General features: G+C 39.7%; 1 protein-coding gene across 5 annotated transcripts in view; it reads left to right on the top strand.

The window, feature by feature from the left end:
• The window catches only part of LOC126997343 (uncharacterized), a 118,649-nt gene that overhangs the window by 11,690 nt on the left and 89,708 nt on the right, over nt 1-17,251 (top strand). For all 5 annotated transcript variants that reach the window (XM_050858390.1, XM_050858391.1, XM_050858388.1 and 2 more), the window contains exons 3-5: nt 3,942-4,101; nt 4,494-4,569; nt 8,424-16,277. In XM_050858390.1, the coding sequence (XP_050714347.1) occupies nt 3,942-4,101; nt 4,494-4,569; nt 8,424-16,277 (8,090 nt within the window). The remainder of the gene's footprint in view (nt 1-3,941; nt 4,102-4,493; nt 4,570-8,423; nt 16,278-17,251) is intronic.

The raw sequence follows: 17,251 nt of genomic DNA, 5'->3' as shown, positions 1-17,251 counted from the left end.
TTTCCAACAAAAAGTTCACCCTCTTCAGGTCAACACAAATCAACCACTCATGCTGATCATAACGAATTTTCTCCAGCATGTACTTCACTGCTTCATACTTCTCCTTCAGTGTAGTCGAGTGAGCGAGGGGTATGGAGGCAAACTGGTTGCTGTTGTGCAGCAGAACACATTTCATCGATCGCTTGCTGCTGTCAGTGAACAGTCTCCAATCTTCAGGTTGGTACTGTGGCACTCCAAGCTTGTGCAGAAGCTGCGCAATATCTGTACAGTACACCAAGTCCTTCTCTTCAGAGAAAAAACGGAGGTACTCTTGATGTCTGTTGCGGTGGAAGGTGATGTGAGCACTGTCAGAGAGGAATTTTCTTTCCTTCAATCTGGATGCCAACAGTTCGGCAGAGGACTTTGACAAGCTGAGATCGCGAACTAGATCATTTAGCTCCTTTTGGGAATAAGGATGTGGAGCATCATTGTCAAGAACCACTTCTTCATTTTCTTCAACACTGGAGGAATCTTCGTCACTAATGTCAGGAAGTTCTCCAAAGACAGGTACTGGAATTTCATCACAATGAGCTACAGGACGATGTGGTGATTCAAGATCAGGATACTTGAGGCTGCTCTGATTCTTTCTGTTGATCCCAGTCAAATCAATAACGCAGAAGTAGCAGTCAGTGCCATGGTTTGTTGGCTCCCTCCCAAACCATGGGAATTTCAAACTTATGACAACTCTTCTTGCCCTTGGTCCAACGACGCAGATATTTGGTGCATATCTTGCATACCATGAGTGGCGCCCCAAGCTTTATCCTGGTCACCAAGTTTCATACCAAAATAAGCATGGTAAGCACGCTTTATGAAACGTGTGACTGGATTCCTATTAGGAACAACGGTGTATTCACTGCAGATGTAGCAGAATACAACGGGCTTATTTTTGCAAGATCTTCTGACTGAATCCATTTCATTCTCCTGCAAAAGAAAAGTACCAGTTAGTCAAAAATTGGTGCATGTAAACTCTTCAGAATTCACTACAGCCAGGCCAAAACAGCGCCCCACGCCGTATCTGAGATCGCCACACGCGCCAAATTTCAAATGTCGCTATTGAATATAACAAGTTTTCAGCCATAAACTCAACATAATCATCATGTATTATATATGAAAACATGCAGAATTAAATGGTGCACATAAAGAAACTCACTACGGCCGGGCCAAAACAGCGCCCTGCGCCGTATTCAGGATCGCCGTGCACGCCAAATTTCAAATGTTGCTATTGAATATAACAAGTTTTCAGCCATAAACTCAACATAATCATCATGTATTATATATGAAAACATGCAGAATTAAATGGTGCACATAAAGAAACAAATTAATTGATAATTTTGAGATGTAAGCATAAATATAGAGATAAAATAACTCGTATATTGGCAAAAGCAAGCCAGGATGCAGTATGCGCGTCCTTGGATATGGTACAGGGTAAGCAAGGACGCAGTATACGCATCGTCGTGTTGAAGGGGTTAAAGAAATAAGAAAGAATTTTGCCTCATATAGGTAAATAGAAAATACCTGTACGTGTAAGAAAAACGTAAAAACATCGTGGCGATAGATAAAAAAAGTTGACCTGATTGAGCAAAACCAATGTTATTTTTGGATTCAGCACATCAAAATTGTCCTAATCAGCTAAAAAAGCTTAGACGATAAATTTGTTGTTGGCCATTGTAATCAGTAGCAATAGGCCTAAGATAAGTTGGGACACTAATTAGCATGATCAGCATGAGAAACACAACACATATGATAAACATTCTATTTGTGGGGTTCTATTTTCTGATCCTGACACTTAAGTATGATTTTATATTTAAAAAAAAAATCCTGTTAATTTTGTTCATGTTTAGGAAATTATTATATTTTTATATTTTTGAGACAGAAAATGTCCATATATTTTCATGGTGTACAGCAATAATGTGCAGTTTACCTTTTTGTCCATGTAAAAGTTGCTTAATCACATATTTTGAATCCTTATTTATGTCTTGATACTAGGGAGTAGCCAATTACCTGTATTCACCTCTATTCATCCACCTTGTAATCCATTCATGCCAACCCTTCCTAATTCAGAGCCTCTATCATACCTCATTATTACTACTGTGTAATGTGTTCCTTAGTAACTTTATTATCTCTATCACTTATATGTATGCAGCCTTTGATCTTGAGTGCCTCCGTGGTTTATTGGTAAGCATGCTTAGCTACAAATCCGTCAGCCTGGGTTTAAATCTTGGCCTAGGCAGTTGGTGCAGAGTTCACTTATACCTGCTGCAAATGGATTTAGGACTTCCCCCTCAAAAGCCATAGAAAAACAAATATCATTATAGATCACAATGTTTATTTACGAAATGCTATACATTATTATAGGATCACATTTCCCTTGTTTTAGTACCCTTTGGAAGCATGATGGCATCGAATCACATAGTTTTAAAAAATAATCTAAGGACATTTCCTTGCATCAATCATTCATCAGCTTAGTCTTGAGGTTCTCCAGAGACTGTGTTTTCTTCTCTACTATTATTTTTTTTAAGAGATGCCAACAAATTTCTATCAGATTTAGGTCCAGACTGTTGCCAGGCCACTCCAGTACCTCAATCCAGTTCTTCTGAACCCATTTGCTCAACTTTCTTGACTTATGACATGGAGCTGAATTGTGCATGAAAAATTTGCATCTGTGAATAGCAAACATGTCAAGCAAGAACTTTAAGAACTTTAATGTACCAATCACTGTTCATCATCAAGATCGTTGGAAGAAAGTAGAGGTCTCCCCTTCCCTCTTCACCCGAGAAATGCCCCCATGCCATTACCGATTCTGGGTGCTCAACAGTCGGCACTGTGTAAGCAGGGTATGGGAGTATGGGAGGCAAGGTGACGGACCTTGGGAGAACACATCTGGAACACCTGAAATGTGCTTTCATCAGAAATCATATCTTTCTTCCACTCTGCCAATCTCCAGTATGCCTACTTCTTGGCAAATTGAATGTGCTGCTTCTTCATATGGTCAGTGAGAAGCGGTTTCTTGTCGGCAGTGCGGGATGGCAAATGAAGTTTTTCTGCAGGCAGTGTTGGATGGTATGAAGTGCAACGTCTTGTAAAAGCTGGGGATGTCGAGGATTCTTGATTACTTCCCTCTTCAGAAGTGTGGCTGTTGCTCTGGAAGTCTTCCTCTTCTTTCCACCTGCTTGCTTATGATAACTCACGTATGATGTCAGGTAGCAGATCTTGAGCTGCGGCAAGAACCTTCACAATGGGCGACTTTGTGTGCAAAGTACGATCACATGTGGTATTGATAGGGGATGTTATCCTGACTCCCTTGAACAGTACTTTCCAGGCATGACAGCTCAATTCCAGTAAAATTACACTGTAACAGTTTTGCATGTGATAAAATGAAGGTGAAAGCTCGGAGAAAAGGAAATACATACTCCACCTCTTGCATCAGGGAAAGTGCTGACGCTCCCTCGGGACCTCATTACCTCATGGCAACACAGTAGAAGTTGACACTTAATTCTTGCAGGAACATCTGACTCATTAGCTCAGGAAATGCAAGGTAAAAATGGATACCTATCCCACAGCAATACGGTGTGTAGGTCCGAAGTCGATTTGTGGCGGGTGTAGCTGCTCATCCTCTCTTTTAAGTAGGTTGGTAAGCCTGGGGAAGGTAATCTGTGGTAAATCAGATGTTATACTTGCCCTGTGCCCTTAAGGTTCTCACCCACCACAGGCTAAAAGGCCAATTGGACGGAGATGAGCACCGAGGCCACACACAGCTATATAGTATGCCCTCAACTTTATCTATACCTTTGGTTTTAAGGGAAGATTATGGTGATGATTGATTTTCTTAGCTTATAGTCTTTCAATGATTGTAATAAAAGGTAAATGTGTTTATATTCATGAGATTTTCTTTTAACTTTCAGAAGTACAAGAAAAGCTTGCTCACCTGCGCTCCTATGTTCCATTTGTTCAACGCATGATCTCAAAGCTTGAGATGCGCTCTCAGCAGGTGGGCGCGAGCCATGGACAGCTTGAGAGGCTGCATGGCTTGCATGGATTTCTGACCAATCCAATACCAAGGGCGTAAGTGCATACAATCCTGTAGATGTCATTTGGCAATTTTTAAAAATTTATGTAATATGCAGTACAGTAGTTAATTGATATCACTCACTTAAAGTGATGATGTTGGATAAGGTGGCTTGTTGTGACTCAGATTAATAGGACAGTGACCAAGTTGATGTTTTGAGAGATGGTTAAGTGTTTCAGAATGTATTAGTTTCTTGTACCCTGAAATTTGTTTTTAATTATTATCCTCAAAATCCAAGGGGATTTTTCTCTCTCTCTCTCTCTCTCTCTCTCTCTCTCTCTCTCTCTCTCTCTCTCTCTCTCTCTCTCTCTCTCTCTCTCTCTCTCTCTCTCTCTCTCTCTCTCTCTCTCTCTCTCTCTCTCTCAATAATCAAATTTTTCCATTTCAGGCCAAGGATGGAAATGCTGGAAAAGATGGAAGCTGTGATACGCAGCATGCAAGACAAAGTTCATAGGGCTCAAGGGGTATGTACATTCCAAGTTATTGGAAATGATGATGCTTCTTATGAGGTTTTAAATGTTTTATTTCACATTAAGGAGACATAAGTTTTAGTAGCATTAACCCTTTCCATCCGTGACGCAGACATCAGCGTCACAGTATGGAAAGGGTCAAGAGGAAATGAAAGAGGATTAATCCTCTTCTAAACCTCTCAATCCTCCTCTAAATTCCTCTTAATCCTCTTCCGTTTCATCTTTAGAGGTTTAGAAGAGGATTAAGAGGAAATGGAAGAGGTTTAGGAGAGGACTAACCCTTTCCATACGGTTACGCTGTCGGACGCCCATCGAACGCCAACGTCGGCGTTACCAGAGTGAAGGGGTTACTACTGTATATGATGGCTTATAAGACGCATGGGCTAATAAGACTCACCCCCTAATTTTGGCAGGCTTTTGAATAAAAACATAATAACGGGTTTGAACCATGAGTTTTAGGTGAAGATTTTTCGCCCGACATTCGTAGCCCTCCCCACTATCACATCATTATTAAAGTTTCACATGTAATCAGATCCTTATCAAATCCTAATACTTTACATTTAAAACCCTTAATTTTTGCTGGGACCTACCAGAATTGGTCTTTCTTATAGACTCGAGGGTACTGCTTTGAGATGTAAACAAACATGGCGGAGACAGCGACATTCAGAGGGGTAACGGGTATAAATTTTGTGTTTCATATTTCTTTATTATTATTCTACATTATTAGTCTAGTTGTTGTACTATTCCAGGACATTTTTCAAACTTGAATGTGATTCTGTGTTTGTTGGACACGTATGTGAAGTAAGAATGTTAAAAGATAAGCGCAAAATGGAGAAACAGGCACTTGTAAGTACTGAATAATAACATTTCTTCTCGATATCTCATCAGTATTATTCATATATTGTTTGTGTTTATCAATCAAACAAAGTTAAACAGTTTTTGAATGTCTGTCTTACCTCAATGATCCCTGTCGACTAAGGAAATGTAGCATGTTGTCAGGTTTGGTGTACATCCGTCCACTAGTTTGTTTAGGTACAAGCATTAAGTCACTTAATTTTCTTCCTGACTGGTGTCATTTTATATGAAGTAGTGGTAAGTACTACTGTTAGACGTTGTTACTTTAGAAAAGAGTTGCCGTTGTTGCTGTTAAAGCAATCGCCACCTTGTTTACCTTTGCGGAGAGGTTTGCAGTTTAATTCAAGTGCCATTGCTGCACTAAAACTTCAATAGCCAGTGACCCAAAGCTGAACTTTGACCTTATAAGATGCAGGGTGATTTTCAGGGACATTTTTTTGTAAAAAAAAAAGTGCGTCTTATAAACTGTCAAATATGGTATATAACAAAGGTGGGTACCAAAGAAACTTTACTAAATAGATTTCACACTAAATCTAAATCTTTGATTTTTCAAATGTGTTTATTATTTAGGTAATGGAAATTTAATTTAATTCAAAGAAATGTCATATGTTGGTGAGAAAGAGCAGGAATAGACCCTTGTGAAATTGCATACTAGAAGTTGAAATGACACAGAAAACTTATGCTAATAGCTGAGACAGTCACCTGGGAAACACTAGCATATTTGAGACCACATACAAAATTTTAACATAAGAGGATTGGATTTCACTACAGAAGCCCCCCGCCGTTTGTGGGTATTTGGTTCCGCAAGATCCGCAAATCCGCGATCGACAGGACTATAATCAAATAGGGAAAATAGGGTTTTGTTCTACCATCTCGATCAAATAAAAAAAATATATATTTCTAAGACATTTCTAAGCATTGTTATATGGTTTTACATACACATAATCACAAATTAAATATGGACTGTAATATTTTAACACTCACTCTGTGGTTGGTTGTGGTGAGTGTGAGTGCATAGGCGGTGGTGGTTGGCAGGCGAGTGGTGTTTTGAGGTTGTTATCGGTCAGAAACTACGAAAAAAAGTAATGCGATAAGTACGATAGTTTGGCAATACTGCACATCAGTGTTTACCGTCTTCCACCCAGCCATCAAGTATTAGTGAATTCTCGTCTCTCCCCTTTGTGTTAATATTCATATGTATATCCATATACATTCAGTATATTATTAATTAATTTGAGTGTTTACTGGTCCATTTGTTGATGTTCCCAGCAGTACGCATGTACAAACTTTACACCCATTACCCCTCTGCCAGTCTCCGCCATGTTTGTTTACTCCTCAAAGCAGTAGCCTCGAGTCTCTAAGAAGGACCAGTTCTGGCAGGTCCCAGTAAGTATCAAGGATTTTAAATGTATAATATTGGGATTTAGGGCCGTTTTCATGGTCACTCCTCTTTGTTTTGATCGTTACCAATGAGCGGCGATCGCCGCTATACTATTTCCACGTGAAACTGGCCTTTGGGGTAGTGGCGGCTGTGGGGTTAGCCCCGCCCCGCATCTTGCCACATACACTCAACACCTCTTGTTTCCTCTGCAGCACCACTACCCCATAGGCCACTTTCACGTGGAAATACTGTAGAGGCGATCGCCGCTCATAGGTAATGATCAAAACAAACAAAAGTGACTGTGAAAGCGGCACTTAGTAAGGATCAGACCGCGTATACGCCAGTTTTCATCTGCATTCGGCGGGGGGTGTCGCAATTACCCTACCCGGGTATAAGCGAATCCGTGAATGGTGAGGCCGCGAACGGCGGGGGGCGTCTGTATATGGATAAGGACATGGTAAGGAAAATAATGGCGACAGTGACTAGACCAAAACTGGAATATGCAACTGCGTGGTCCCCTCACAAAAAGAACTATATAGTAGGGAATCGCCAATAATGATTTTCAAAATAACATTTGTCAATAATGACAAGATAAAAATATTCAAGTTTCTACAACAACATTTGGATTCTTTTGAATAACAAGAGTTTTGGGTGGAAGGTACATCATAACAAATCTTTGACAGCATTTTGCTGATACCTTAATGTAGTCCTCAGACTTGCACCAAGAAAACATGCATAAAGGTAGTGTTGGTGCTGCCACCCCAGGACTCTCACCCATTTAAACCTCTCCTATCACTACATTTTCTTTTCTTATTTTACCTGAGGTAATAGAAATAGTTATTGCGTCAACACAAGTAATATAATTTATGATAGATAAAGTTTGGCAGGGAAATGTACAGATGATAGTTAACCTGTCCACTTCAGCTACCTTAAAGCTGTGAGTGGCTGAGAAATGGGTAAATATGAACCAAATATGAGACTAGCAAAACAGTATGTAATATACATTAGCATGCTCCTCTCATAGCCTCAGAGCAACTAGTTTTTTTTTTTTTTTTTTTTCCCAAAAAATATTGTTACTGGATGTTTTTTGTTACAAAATAAACCTACTTGCACCAACTGACATGCAGCTCTGATGCTCTCTAAGAATAGGGAGGAATTGAATGTCTACACCCATCATGCTTTACGTTATTAGCCATCTTTACCATCACACACTGAGGGAGAGAAAGACTTAGTTGATTGGGGTTACATTTGCTGAATCTAAATAATCCAGATGTGAGACATTACTATATTTTTATAACAGTTCTTTGTAAAGTATTTGTGGTATTAAAAATGTCAGATAGCTACCAATTTATATATATATATATATATATATATATATATATATATATATATATATATATATATATATATATATATATATATATATATATATATATATATATATATATATATATATATATTAACAATTTAGGTAAGAATTTGATAACTTTATTCTGTGATAGGCTCTTATTGTTACTATATTTGTATTTTACTTGTAGTGATTTTATATTTAACATATAAGTGGACATTGGCAATTATAGAAATGTCATTTTTCATCTTAATTTACTTTCAGAAGCCACCTGAGTCTAGCTTAAATATGGAATCAGTTAGATCATCCGGGTCAAACAGTCCTGGTGCAGTAAACCCTCGTTTCTCTCAAGATCCCAGCCACTCACGAGCAGGAAGTAGCTCATCTGATCCTAGGGCATCTAGTAAACATTCCATGGGCTCCAGTCGGGAATTTATTAGTGGCAACAGAGGAATGGATAGTGGAAAAATTCTGACGGGACAAACGCCAAGTCCAGCCAGAACTCATCAACATTCTCCAGCTGCCAGATCAGGTTCACTTGACTGGCAAAGTAAGAAGGACTTTAGTGGAAGAGGAGAAAAGCGAAGGGAAGGACAAAGTGAAAGACCAAGAGAAAGTAATTATGATAGAAACAGAAGGGAGAGTGATCGAAGTGATGGAAGACACTCTGAAAGGAGTATGGACCGTGGAAGTGATAGAAGTCGTGAGAGAGAATATGAAAGAAGCAGGTCGAAAGAGTATGAACGTAGACGAGATAGTGACTCTCATAGGTCTTGGGAGAAAGAAAGAAGTTCAGACCGGGAATCCAAATTACGAGTTTCTAATGAAAAAGAAAGTGAAAGAAGACGAGAAAGTTCCAAAGATAAAGAGCATGAACGAGATAAGAGCCGTGACTTTGTTAGAACAAGTATTTCTCAAGAGAGAAGTGAATATGGTAAAGACAGAGACTTTCGTCATGGAATTCAAGATGGGAGTAGTAGTGACAAAGACAGAAGACATGTGGAAGGACGGAGTATTGGTGAACAAGAAAAGAAGCAGGGTGATGGGAAAACTTCAAAATGGAGCAGCCTTCTTGATCTTCCTATGCCACCGCCAAGTCTTTCTCAGGATGCACAGTTTCCCGCAAGTGAATCAAGGAGTGCTTCAGCAGCAAACTATGAGAAATTTCAGAATTCCCGGGAAAAGCTTCAGAGATTGTTTGGCATATATGGTGAGTCATCAGGAACCAAAGAGAAGGAAGGAAATACATCAAAGGCGCGAGGATGGCGAGAAGAGGTTAGAGCTAGAAAAGATCAGTTCTTCTCTCAAAGGTCCGTTCAGGGTTCTGGTGATATTGATGAAAGAGTAGAGAGTCATTCTCAAAGACACAAGATGCAGCAACAGAAAGAACCCACATTTGGAACTTCTCATCAGAATGCACCAAAGACTCACAATCTACAGGGTAATGAACCAAGAGAAAATTTAGGACGGTGTAAATCTGTAAGCTTCAATAGAAACACTAATATTAACCCAGAACAGCCAAATGATAACCTTGAGCCTTCACGAGATACCCCATTATCACCTGATCAGTCTCCAGTTAACCAGTTTGATGCTACAGACACACCTATGTCTCCTGATGCAGAGGGCACATTTAGTCCAGTTGTTTCAACGGAAGATACCACACCAATAAAAACCATTCCTTTGGAGAATATCCAACAGAAAGGGGTGGATCTTGAAGCAATTAAAAAAGCTCTTGCTCGTATTCAGGAAAGTGAAAGAAAATCTGAAGCAAGTACCAGTTCAAATCAGGGTCCATCATATCGATATGAGGATTTTGTTGGTCCTGCATCAACATCAAAACCAGATGAAGAGGAGCCATATGATCCAGAGGAGGTATGGAATAATCAAAATTTTAAAGCTCCAGTATCAGACAAGTCTGCTCCATCTGTGAGACCCCCTACTGGGGATACTGATTTGCGCTCAATGCCAAAGACTATGACCTCTCTACCTCAGAGTTACCAAGGCAAAATGTTAGATAAAAAAGATGATTTCCCAGGTTCCACATTATATTCAAAGGGTGAAATCCAGAGTCATAACTCTGGGCCCCCTAGAAGTGGGGCTCCTGCAAATATATCTCCTCAGAGGCAAGCAAGTTTTGAGAGCCAGAGAACAAGTAACCAATCCATTGTATCTGACCACACTGGGGCACCTGGAACTGCATGGTATCAGAGTGGGTCAGTTCCTAGACCTAGTAGCTCAGGTGATGTTGACATGAGATTCCACCAGTCCAAGCCATCATTACCGAGGCACAAAACTATAATACCAAAAACACAAGAACCTTCAGTGCACAAATTACAGTCTCAGGCTGCTCCTCTCCAGCCTCCTCCTCTTCCTCCTTCATCCACTTTGCCTCAGAGATCCTCCTTAAATAGACCACCTGAGGATTCATCTGACAGAGAAACGCATAATTATTCTGGCAGTAGTAGATTGGACAGTGTGCGTTCTAGGATTGCTCACAAGAGTGGTGAATTTATAAAACCAGGTCAGCAGGGTGTAGCTGCTAGTCAAATGGAAAAATACAAATTGAAAAAGCAGTCAAGTATTTCAGAGAGTAAATCACCATCATCACTGAATACATCCACAAAATTAGATTCAGGAAGTAAAAGTAAGGACTCTGTGTCAGTGCTTGATCTCTTGCTTCCAGAGTCAAGTGAAGCAAAAGCTGAAGAATGTTCAACATCCTTTCGGGACCCTCGCCAAATCAACCAAATCCCAAGAGACCCAAGGTTAAAGCCCCCAGACCCATCTGAGACTGATACCTTGACTGGTGCTGTCCATGCTCGTGATCCTCGATTATCAAGCGGAGGTGGCTTGTCTCGAGATCCTCGTCATCAAACTAATCGTGATCCTAGGCAAGATATCTCCAAATTTTCATCCACTTTGCATAGAGAAGATCTTTCAAGACATTTTGGAGCATCTAGCTCTGTGAAGAGAGATCCAAGGCAAGATTTAGGGATTGTTTCCCATGGGGCAGCTCAAGTAAGAGATCCAAGACAGGATATGTTGTCAGCGAGAGGAGGTAGAGATATCAGGCAAGAAGGTGTTCAGTTTCCTCAGATGACACCTAATCAACACAGAGATCCAAGAGATCCCAGAGTAGTTCCAAGAGGTGACAGATCTACTCCTGTATGGCCACTTCAGCCACCCCCTGTTCCAACCCCAAGTTATGCAGTGCAAGCACCTTCTGTAACTACTGATCCCTCTCCATCACAGTCTGCAAGTGGATCATTGATTGGCCAGACATTTACATGTCTGATGATGAGAGGGTTGCCCCCATTTACCAACTCAAATCACATTTACCATTTTTTTCAAGAGTACATTTTACGTGATATTTCAATTGAATTGGACAATCATTTCCAGTGTAAGGGTACAGCTTACATTCACTTTCCCAGTCACTCAAGTGCCCGTGAGGCTTTAGAGCTTATGAATGGGCATTCTTTACAAGGGTCTCCAATTTCCTTGAGGATATGCACTGTGGGAATACTACGCCAAGCCAAAAATGCATATGAAAATTTAAATAGAGAGAGAGAAGCTCGTCTTGGTATTCCAGAACGTCCCAGAGGCAACGGGAATCCATTTTTCAAACCTCGGTCTAAGGAACCAGTTAATAAGCCACCTTCTAAATCTGTCACAGGCTTATCAGGAAAACTTGGTGACAAGCCTGAACTAGCAAGTAATAAGACACAAGGACCAGTAGAAGGAAATGAGACTGGAGGCACTGGCCAATACTCTGAGTTATGTGGGGTTAAAGTTCCACCTAAAGCAGTTGCTGCTAAATCAAGTTTCAAGATCCCCAAGATTAAAAAGGATGAACCAAAGCAGAAAGATGATACTAAAGGTGATAATACAAGCACAGAAATTCAGGAGAATAAAACAAAGACACTGGTAACTAAGCCCTCCAAAGAGTCATCTGAATCTGAAGATGATTTGCAAAGTGTAAAGGCTAAAAATACAAAGAACAGAAAATTTAAGAAGATAGTAATTGCATCTGATTCTGAATCAGGTGATGATGAACCAGAGAGATCAGGGAGTAAAAGGAAGAAAACACCAGGTCAAGTTGCCATTAATCGTAAGGGAAGCACAGAGGTTGAAAGCAAAAGTGTTTGTGGCAGAGATGCTGTCACTCATGATGAGGATGCTAAAAGTAAAAGTGTTATTGACAGTGATGCTGTCTCTGCTGGTAATGATGGAAGTGATGATGATGATGATGCTGATGATGATGAGGGCTACATGGTCATTGATGAAACTGTTTTGTTATCAGATACTGAAGAATCAGAAGTAAGCTCACAGATGTCAGAAGAACCACTTGAACACACTTCAGCTTCAAAAGAACCCAGAAAGAAATCTAAAAATAGTAAGACTAAAAGAAAAAGCAGTGGAAAACAAAAACCAGTTAAGAAGTCAGTCTCATTGAAAGGTAAAAAGAAACTGCAGAATAATTCTTCCTCTGGAAAGAAAGTTCGTGGAAAGAAAATTTCAGATAAGTATATGCTTGATAATGCTTATAAACCAGAATTACAGTTAAATACATCTGTAGGACTGAAGCTAACGAGACACACCCAAGGTGAATTGGAAGAGTTGATACCTGAACAAAAGAAGCTTAAAGTACTGATTCCAGTTCCTCATAAAATTGTGACAACAATATGTGAGGATGAGAAGATAAAAAAGAAAGGTGGACGACAAAAAACTGTTGAAAATGTGCAGTCTGTTGATATCCTGAAGATATCACCTGTAAGTAAACCAAAAGAAGCTGTTCAGGCTTTGCCAGTCAAGGAAAGGATAAAACTTGATTCAGACAAGAAATCTGATGGAGACAATGTAATTTTACCAATTGATGGTTATTGGGAATATACTGCAAAATATGGTCCAGTTGGTGAAATGTTCTTGCCAGTGAATACAAAGCTGGTGGTTACATTGAGGAAGGAGGTTGCTGTTGGCACACCAACTGCAAGGAAAGGGAAAAAGAGAAAAATATCCCCTAAGGCTCAAAGAAATACTCCCAAGAAACAAAGATCTGGTATTTTAGGCCCATCAAGAAACCAGCAGAGGGACCTGAGTGATGTGGACAAAAGTGAGGCACATGGAGTGCTGAGTACTGACACAAATGAGCCCTGCAAGGGAGCAGAGAAACGCAGTCCTTTAACTCCTCTCGAAGGAAATGACAGCAAAAGGTTGTGCCTAGAAATGGAAAAACACAGTACAAAGAGTGAAGGAACCTCACATTTTGATCTCTTTGAGACTAGTATACTACCAGACGACCAAGATTTAACTCAGATTACTCCATCTCTTTTAGATGTTGATCCAACCATAAGCATTGCTTTACCAAATGCATCGGCTCTGGCTAGTGTGTTGAGTCCTCCACGTGTAAGTCACTCAACAACTGAGACTATACATCACAAAGTTGAAGCAGACTGTATATGGCCAACTGATAAACAATCATCAGATGAAAAATTCTATGATGTTACAAAAACATTGCAAACTGCAAATGTAAAGGATTTAGGGGAAAATGTAATGGAAGAGGACTCAGTGCTTGAAGAGATGATTAATATTGCCATCAAAACTGCTGACACAGAAGAAAGCAGACGAGCTTCTGATAATAAGGATCAAGAACAGGAAGAATGTAAGGGAGGCACTTTGGGAACTGAGTCAAGTGGGATCAGAAAAGGAAATATAAACAAACATTCTGAGGTGAATATTGAGGATGCAGAACTAAGCAAAACAGTAAATGAATACAAAATACCTCTAGAAAGGAACACTGGAAAAGAAAAAGTCAAAGATAATTCAAATGTTAAAAAAGAAACTTCCAAGGAATCAGGGACATCAGATGCACCTGTAGAATCTCCAAGTGAGGAAAAATTATTACTTGTTAAAGTAGAAAAGGATGCTTCTGACAAGATGTCTTCATCAGTCAGTGACTTTGGAAATTCCTCTTTAAAGCAAGTCTCAGATAGCAGGAAATCATGTGATCATACTTTCAAAATCAGTTCAGAGGAAGCTCTTATTAGTGAGACTGTGTCATGTAAGGCAGAAATCAGTGACACAGAGGCAGTTACAAAATTAAATAAGAATTTTGGGGTAGGCACAGTGACTCAAGAAGATACTGATGATGATGTAGTAAGTATTGGAAAAGTAAGCACAAGCAGCTTTGTTGATGATGCATCTGTCGTGTCAAGTGAGGGTCGAGATGTCAAAACTCCTGAATCGCAGCCTCCTAAGAGAGGGAGAAAGAATAAAAATCAAATCAACTTGCCCTCAGTTGAGTGCCGCAGAGTCACCCGAGGATCAGTAGTGGAGCCCCTGACTGCAGAACATGTAGAGTGGGATGATGGTGGTATAGTGGACCTGTTTCAGTGTGATCAATGTGATTATGTTGGCCGTCACATTGCTCACCATTTAGTCAATTTTCATACTGACAGAGAGTTGCCTTGTGAGTTTAAAAAAGAAGACTTTCCACCTGTGATAAAAGATTATGTTGGACCCCCACAGGAAAGCATTAAGGAAGCAGTGCACTTAGACTTAAGTTGGATTCCTAACTATATGACTTTTGATGAAAATATAACTTGCAAAGAATGTGACTACTGCTCTAAAAACAGATTTGACTTAATTTACCACTATCTAGAGCACATCCCACAAGCAGCAAGCAATGTATACCATTGTCGTCTTTGCAATTACATGTGTGAGAAAAAGGAAAACTTTTACAATCATGTTTCAAGTCATACAGGAGAATACCGCTTCAGGTGTGAATTGTGTGGCCACTTCACATATAAAAAAGACCTTCTTGAAGCCCACCATAAAGACAATCATAAATCTCAACCTGAAAGTTTCTTTGAGGCTCCCATGACTGAGGATAATGGTTGGCTATATATTTATGTCTGCAAAGTCTGTATGTTTGTGAGAATCAATCTAGCAGGAGCAGAAAATCATGTTCAGCAAAAGCATGGTGGAAAGGCAGATATTCATAAAGCAAACATGAGCAGACCTATTATTTTGCACTCTGAATTGCGAAAGCCTGGAAGTGAGTCAGATAGTGCATTGTTACGACCAAAATACAAGGGGAAAAAGCGAAAGAAAGGAAAAAAGCTCCCAGATCTTGAAGTATTCATTGGAGAACAGGAAGATGATGAAAAAGAAACTGAAGAGAAAGCAAAGCAGTTGGTTGATAGGATATCATCTAACATACACACGACTATGTCAGTTGAAGATGCAAAGAAACGTATGTCATTACTAAATTCCATAAGTAAGAAGTTGGATGAGGAAACTGAAGAGGATAGCATAGAACAAGAGTTTAAGAGTAAACATGAAGAGGCATCTCTTGAGCCACAGCCTAAAAGTGAACAGAAAGAAGAGCCATCAACTGAGCCAGAGTCTAAACAGAGACAAGAAGAGCCATCTGTTGATACAGCTCCATCCCAGACCTTGGAAATAGGGAATGAGTCAAACAGTGCTAAAGGAGAAATTGATGTAGATGATGTAACTGAAATAAAGAGAAATGTTGAGGAAGAATCACACAAAATAAGTGATGGAAAAGGTACAAGGGATAATCTCAGAGGCTTAAGAGATTCAGAAAATACATCTACAGACAGTGATAGTGAATCTACCATCAGTGCAGTTGAACCAGATGCTTTTGGAGATGACTTAATTATCTCAGGAAATGGTTTACTTCAAGAGACAATCAGAAAGCTTTCAGCTAAATTAGAAGAGTGTGTGAAAGAAAAGAAAGTCATACAGCAAAGTGAAGAATCCAAAAGTATAAAGGAAACTAAAAAGCAAAAAATAACTAGTCAAGGTGCAGCCTCTAGTACCACACATGATAATGACAGTGACTCAGATACATTAGTGATTTGTGAGGATGCTGATTCTGAGAAAGAGGGAGAAGAAAAATTATCAGACTTGTCCCAGACTGATCACTGTTCAAAGGAGTCAACATCTGATGCAGAGAGTGCTGGGAAATCATCATTACAAGACTCCATCCAGTCCATATTACGAGAAGCTTCTACACAAGACCAAAATATCCTTCCTATGCCAAAGTTACGGATTCGCCCAGCACATCAACTCATTGAACCTCATGTCACTTCCAAGGTGAGGGATTTTGAGCCTTTCTTTTTTACACTGCATTGCTTAAAAGTATAGTAATGATGTAGCAATTCTGAAGTGGGTTAAAGCTAGACATGGTTACTTAGCAAAAAAAAAAAAAAAATAAATAAATAAATAAAAAAATAAACAACCAAAGATGCTGTAAAACATAAATATGTGTGCAGTAGAGTACACAGACCCTCACAGTAGAATATAATTAACAGTACTGCTTTGCATGTTGTAAAACTAGTGTTGTCAACATATTTAGAAAATCCTGTGATATTACTGAAGCCACTAATTATGGCTAATTGTGGCTATTTATATTTTATCTCATGAAACAGAATGCTTCAGCTTACTGTATTTTATGGCTTATAAAGAGCATGAACATGTTTGATGCATCTCATTCATGGCAGGCCATTTTCTTGGAAATGAAGCTAAAAATATGTTTTTGCATGATACTTGTAGCCCTCCAGACTATCACTTCATTTTAAATGTCTTGTGTATTTAGGTTTTCTTTTGCCAGTTGTGAACTATTTTTTCATTGCAGGAAGCCAAAAATTGTTTGTAGCATCTCTGTTGCCATTTTTTGGGCATAGTGTATTATTTGTAATGTAATATAGGCAGTTGTGTAGGCATATTTTCTCTTGGCTGCATTATGCTTGAATAATGGTAATGGACTGTATTGGCTATACAGGCAGTGCCACATGTGGCCACTCAACTGAGCTCTAAGCTGTATTTTCCATAGAGTTCAAGTTATAGACTAAAGTGCGTCTGAGGCTGTCTCAGGGATACATGGCCATGATGCCGCCATCGCCCCGAGCCAGTGATTGCACACACTCCACTCCTACCCAATTTCAGTTTTTCTCCATGTCAAATTGTAGAGTCAGGAAATCGGGTAGGAGTAAAAGTGTGTGCAGTCGTTGGCTTGGAGCGGTGGCGGCACCAAGGCCTTGTATCCTGGAGGCAGCCTCAGACGCACT

The sequence above is a fragment of the Eriocheir sinensis genome, chromosome 12, assembly GCF_024679095.1.
Source record: "Eriocheir sinensis breed Jianghai 21 chromosome 12, ASM2467909v1, whole genome shotgun sequence".
Taxonomy (NCBI): domain Eukaryota; kingdom Metazoa; phylum Arthropoda; class Malacostraca; order Decapoda; family Varunidae; genus Eriocheir; species Eriocheir sinensis.
Note: the sequence above shows the minus strand (reverse complement) of the source record. Positions and strands in the feature narration are given on the sequence as shown.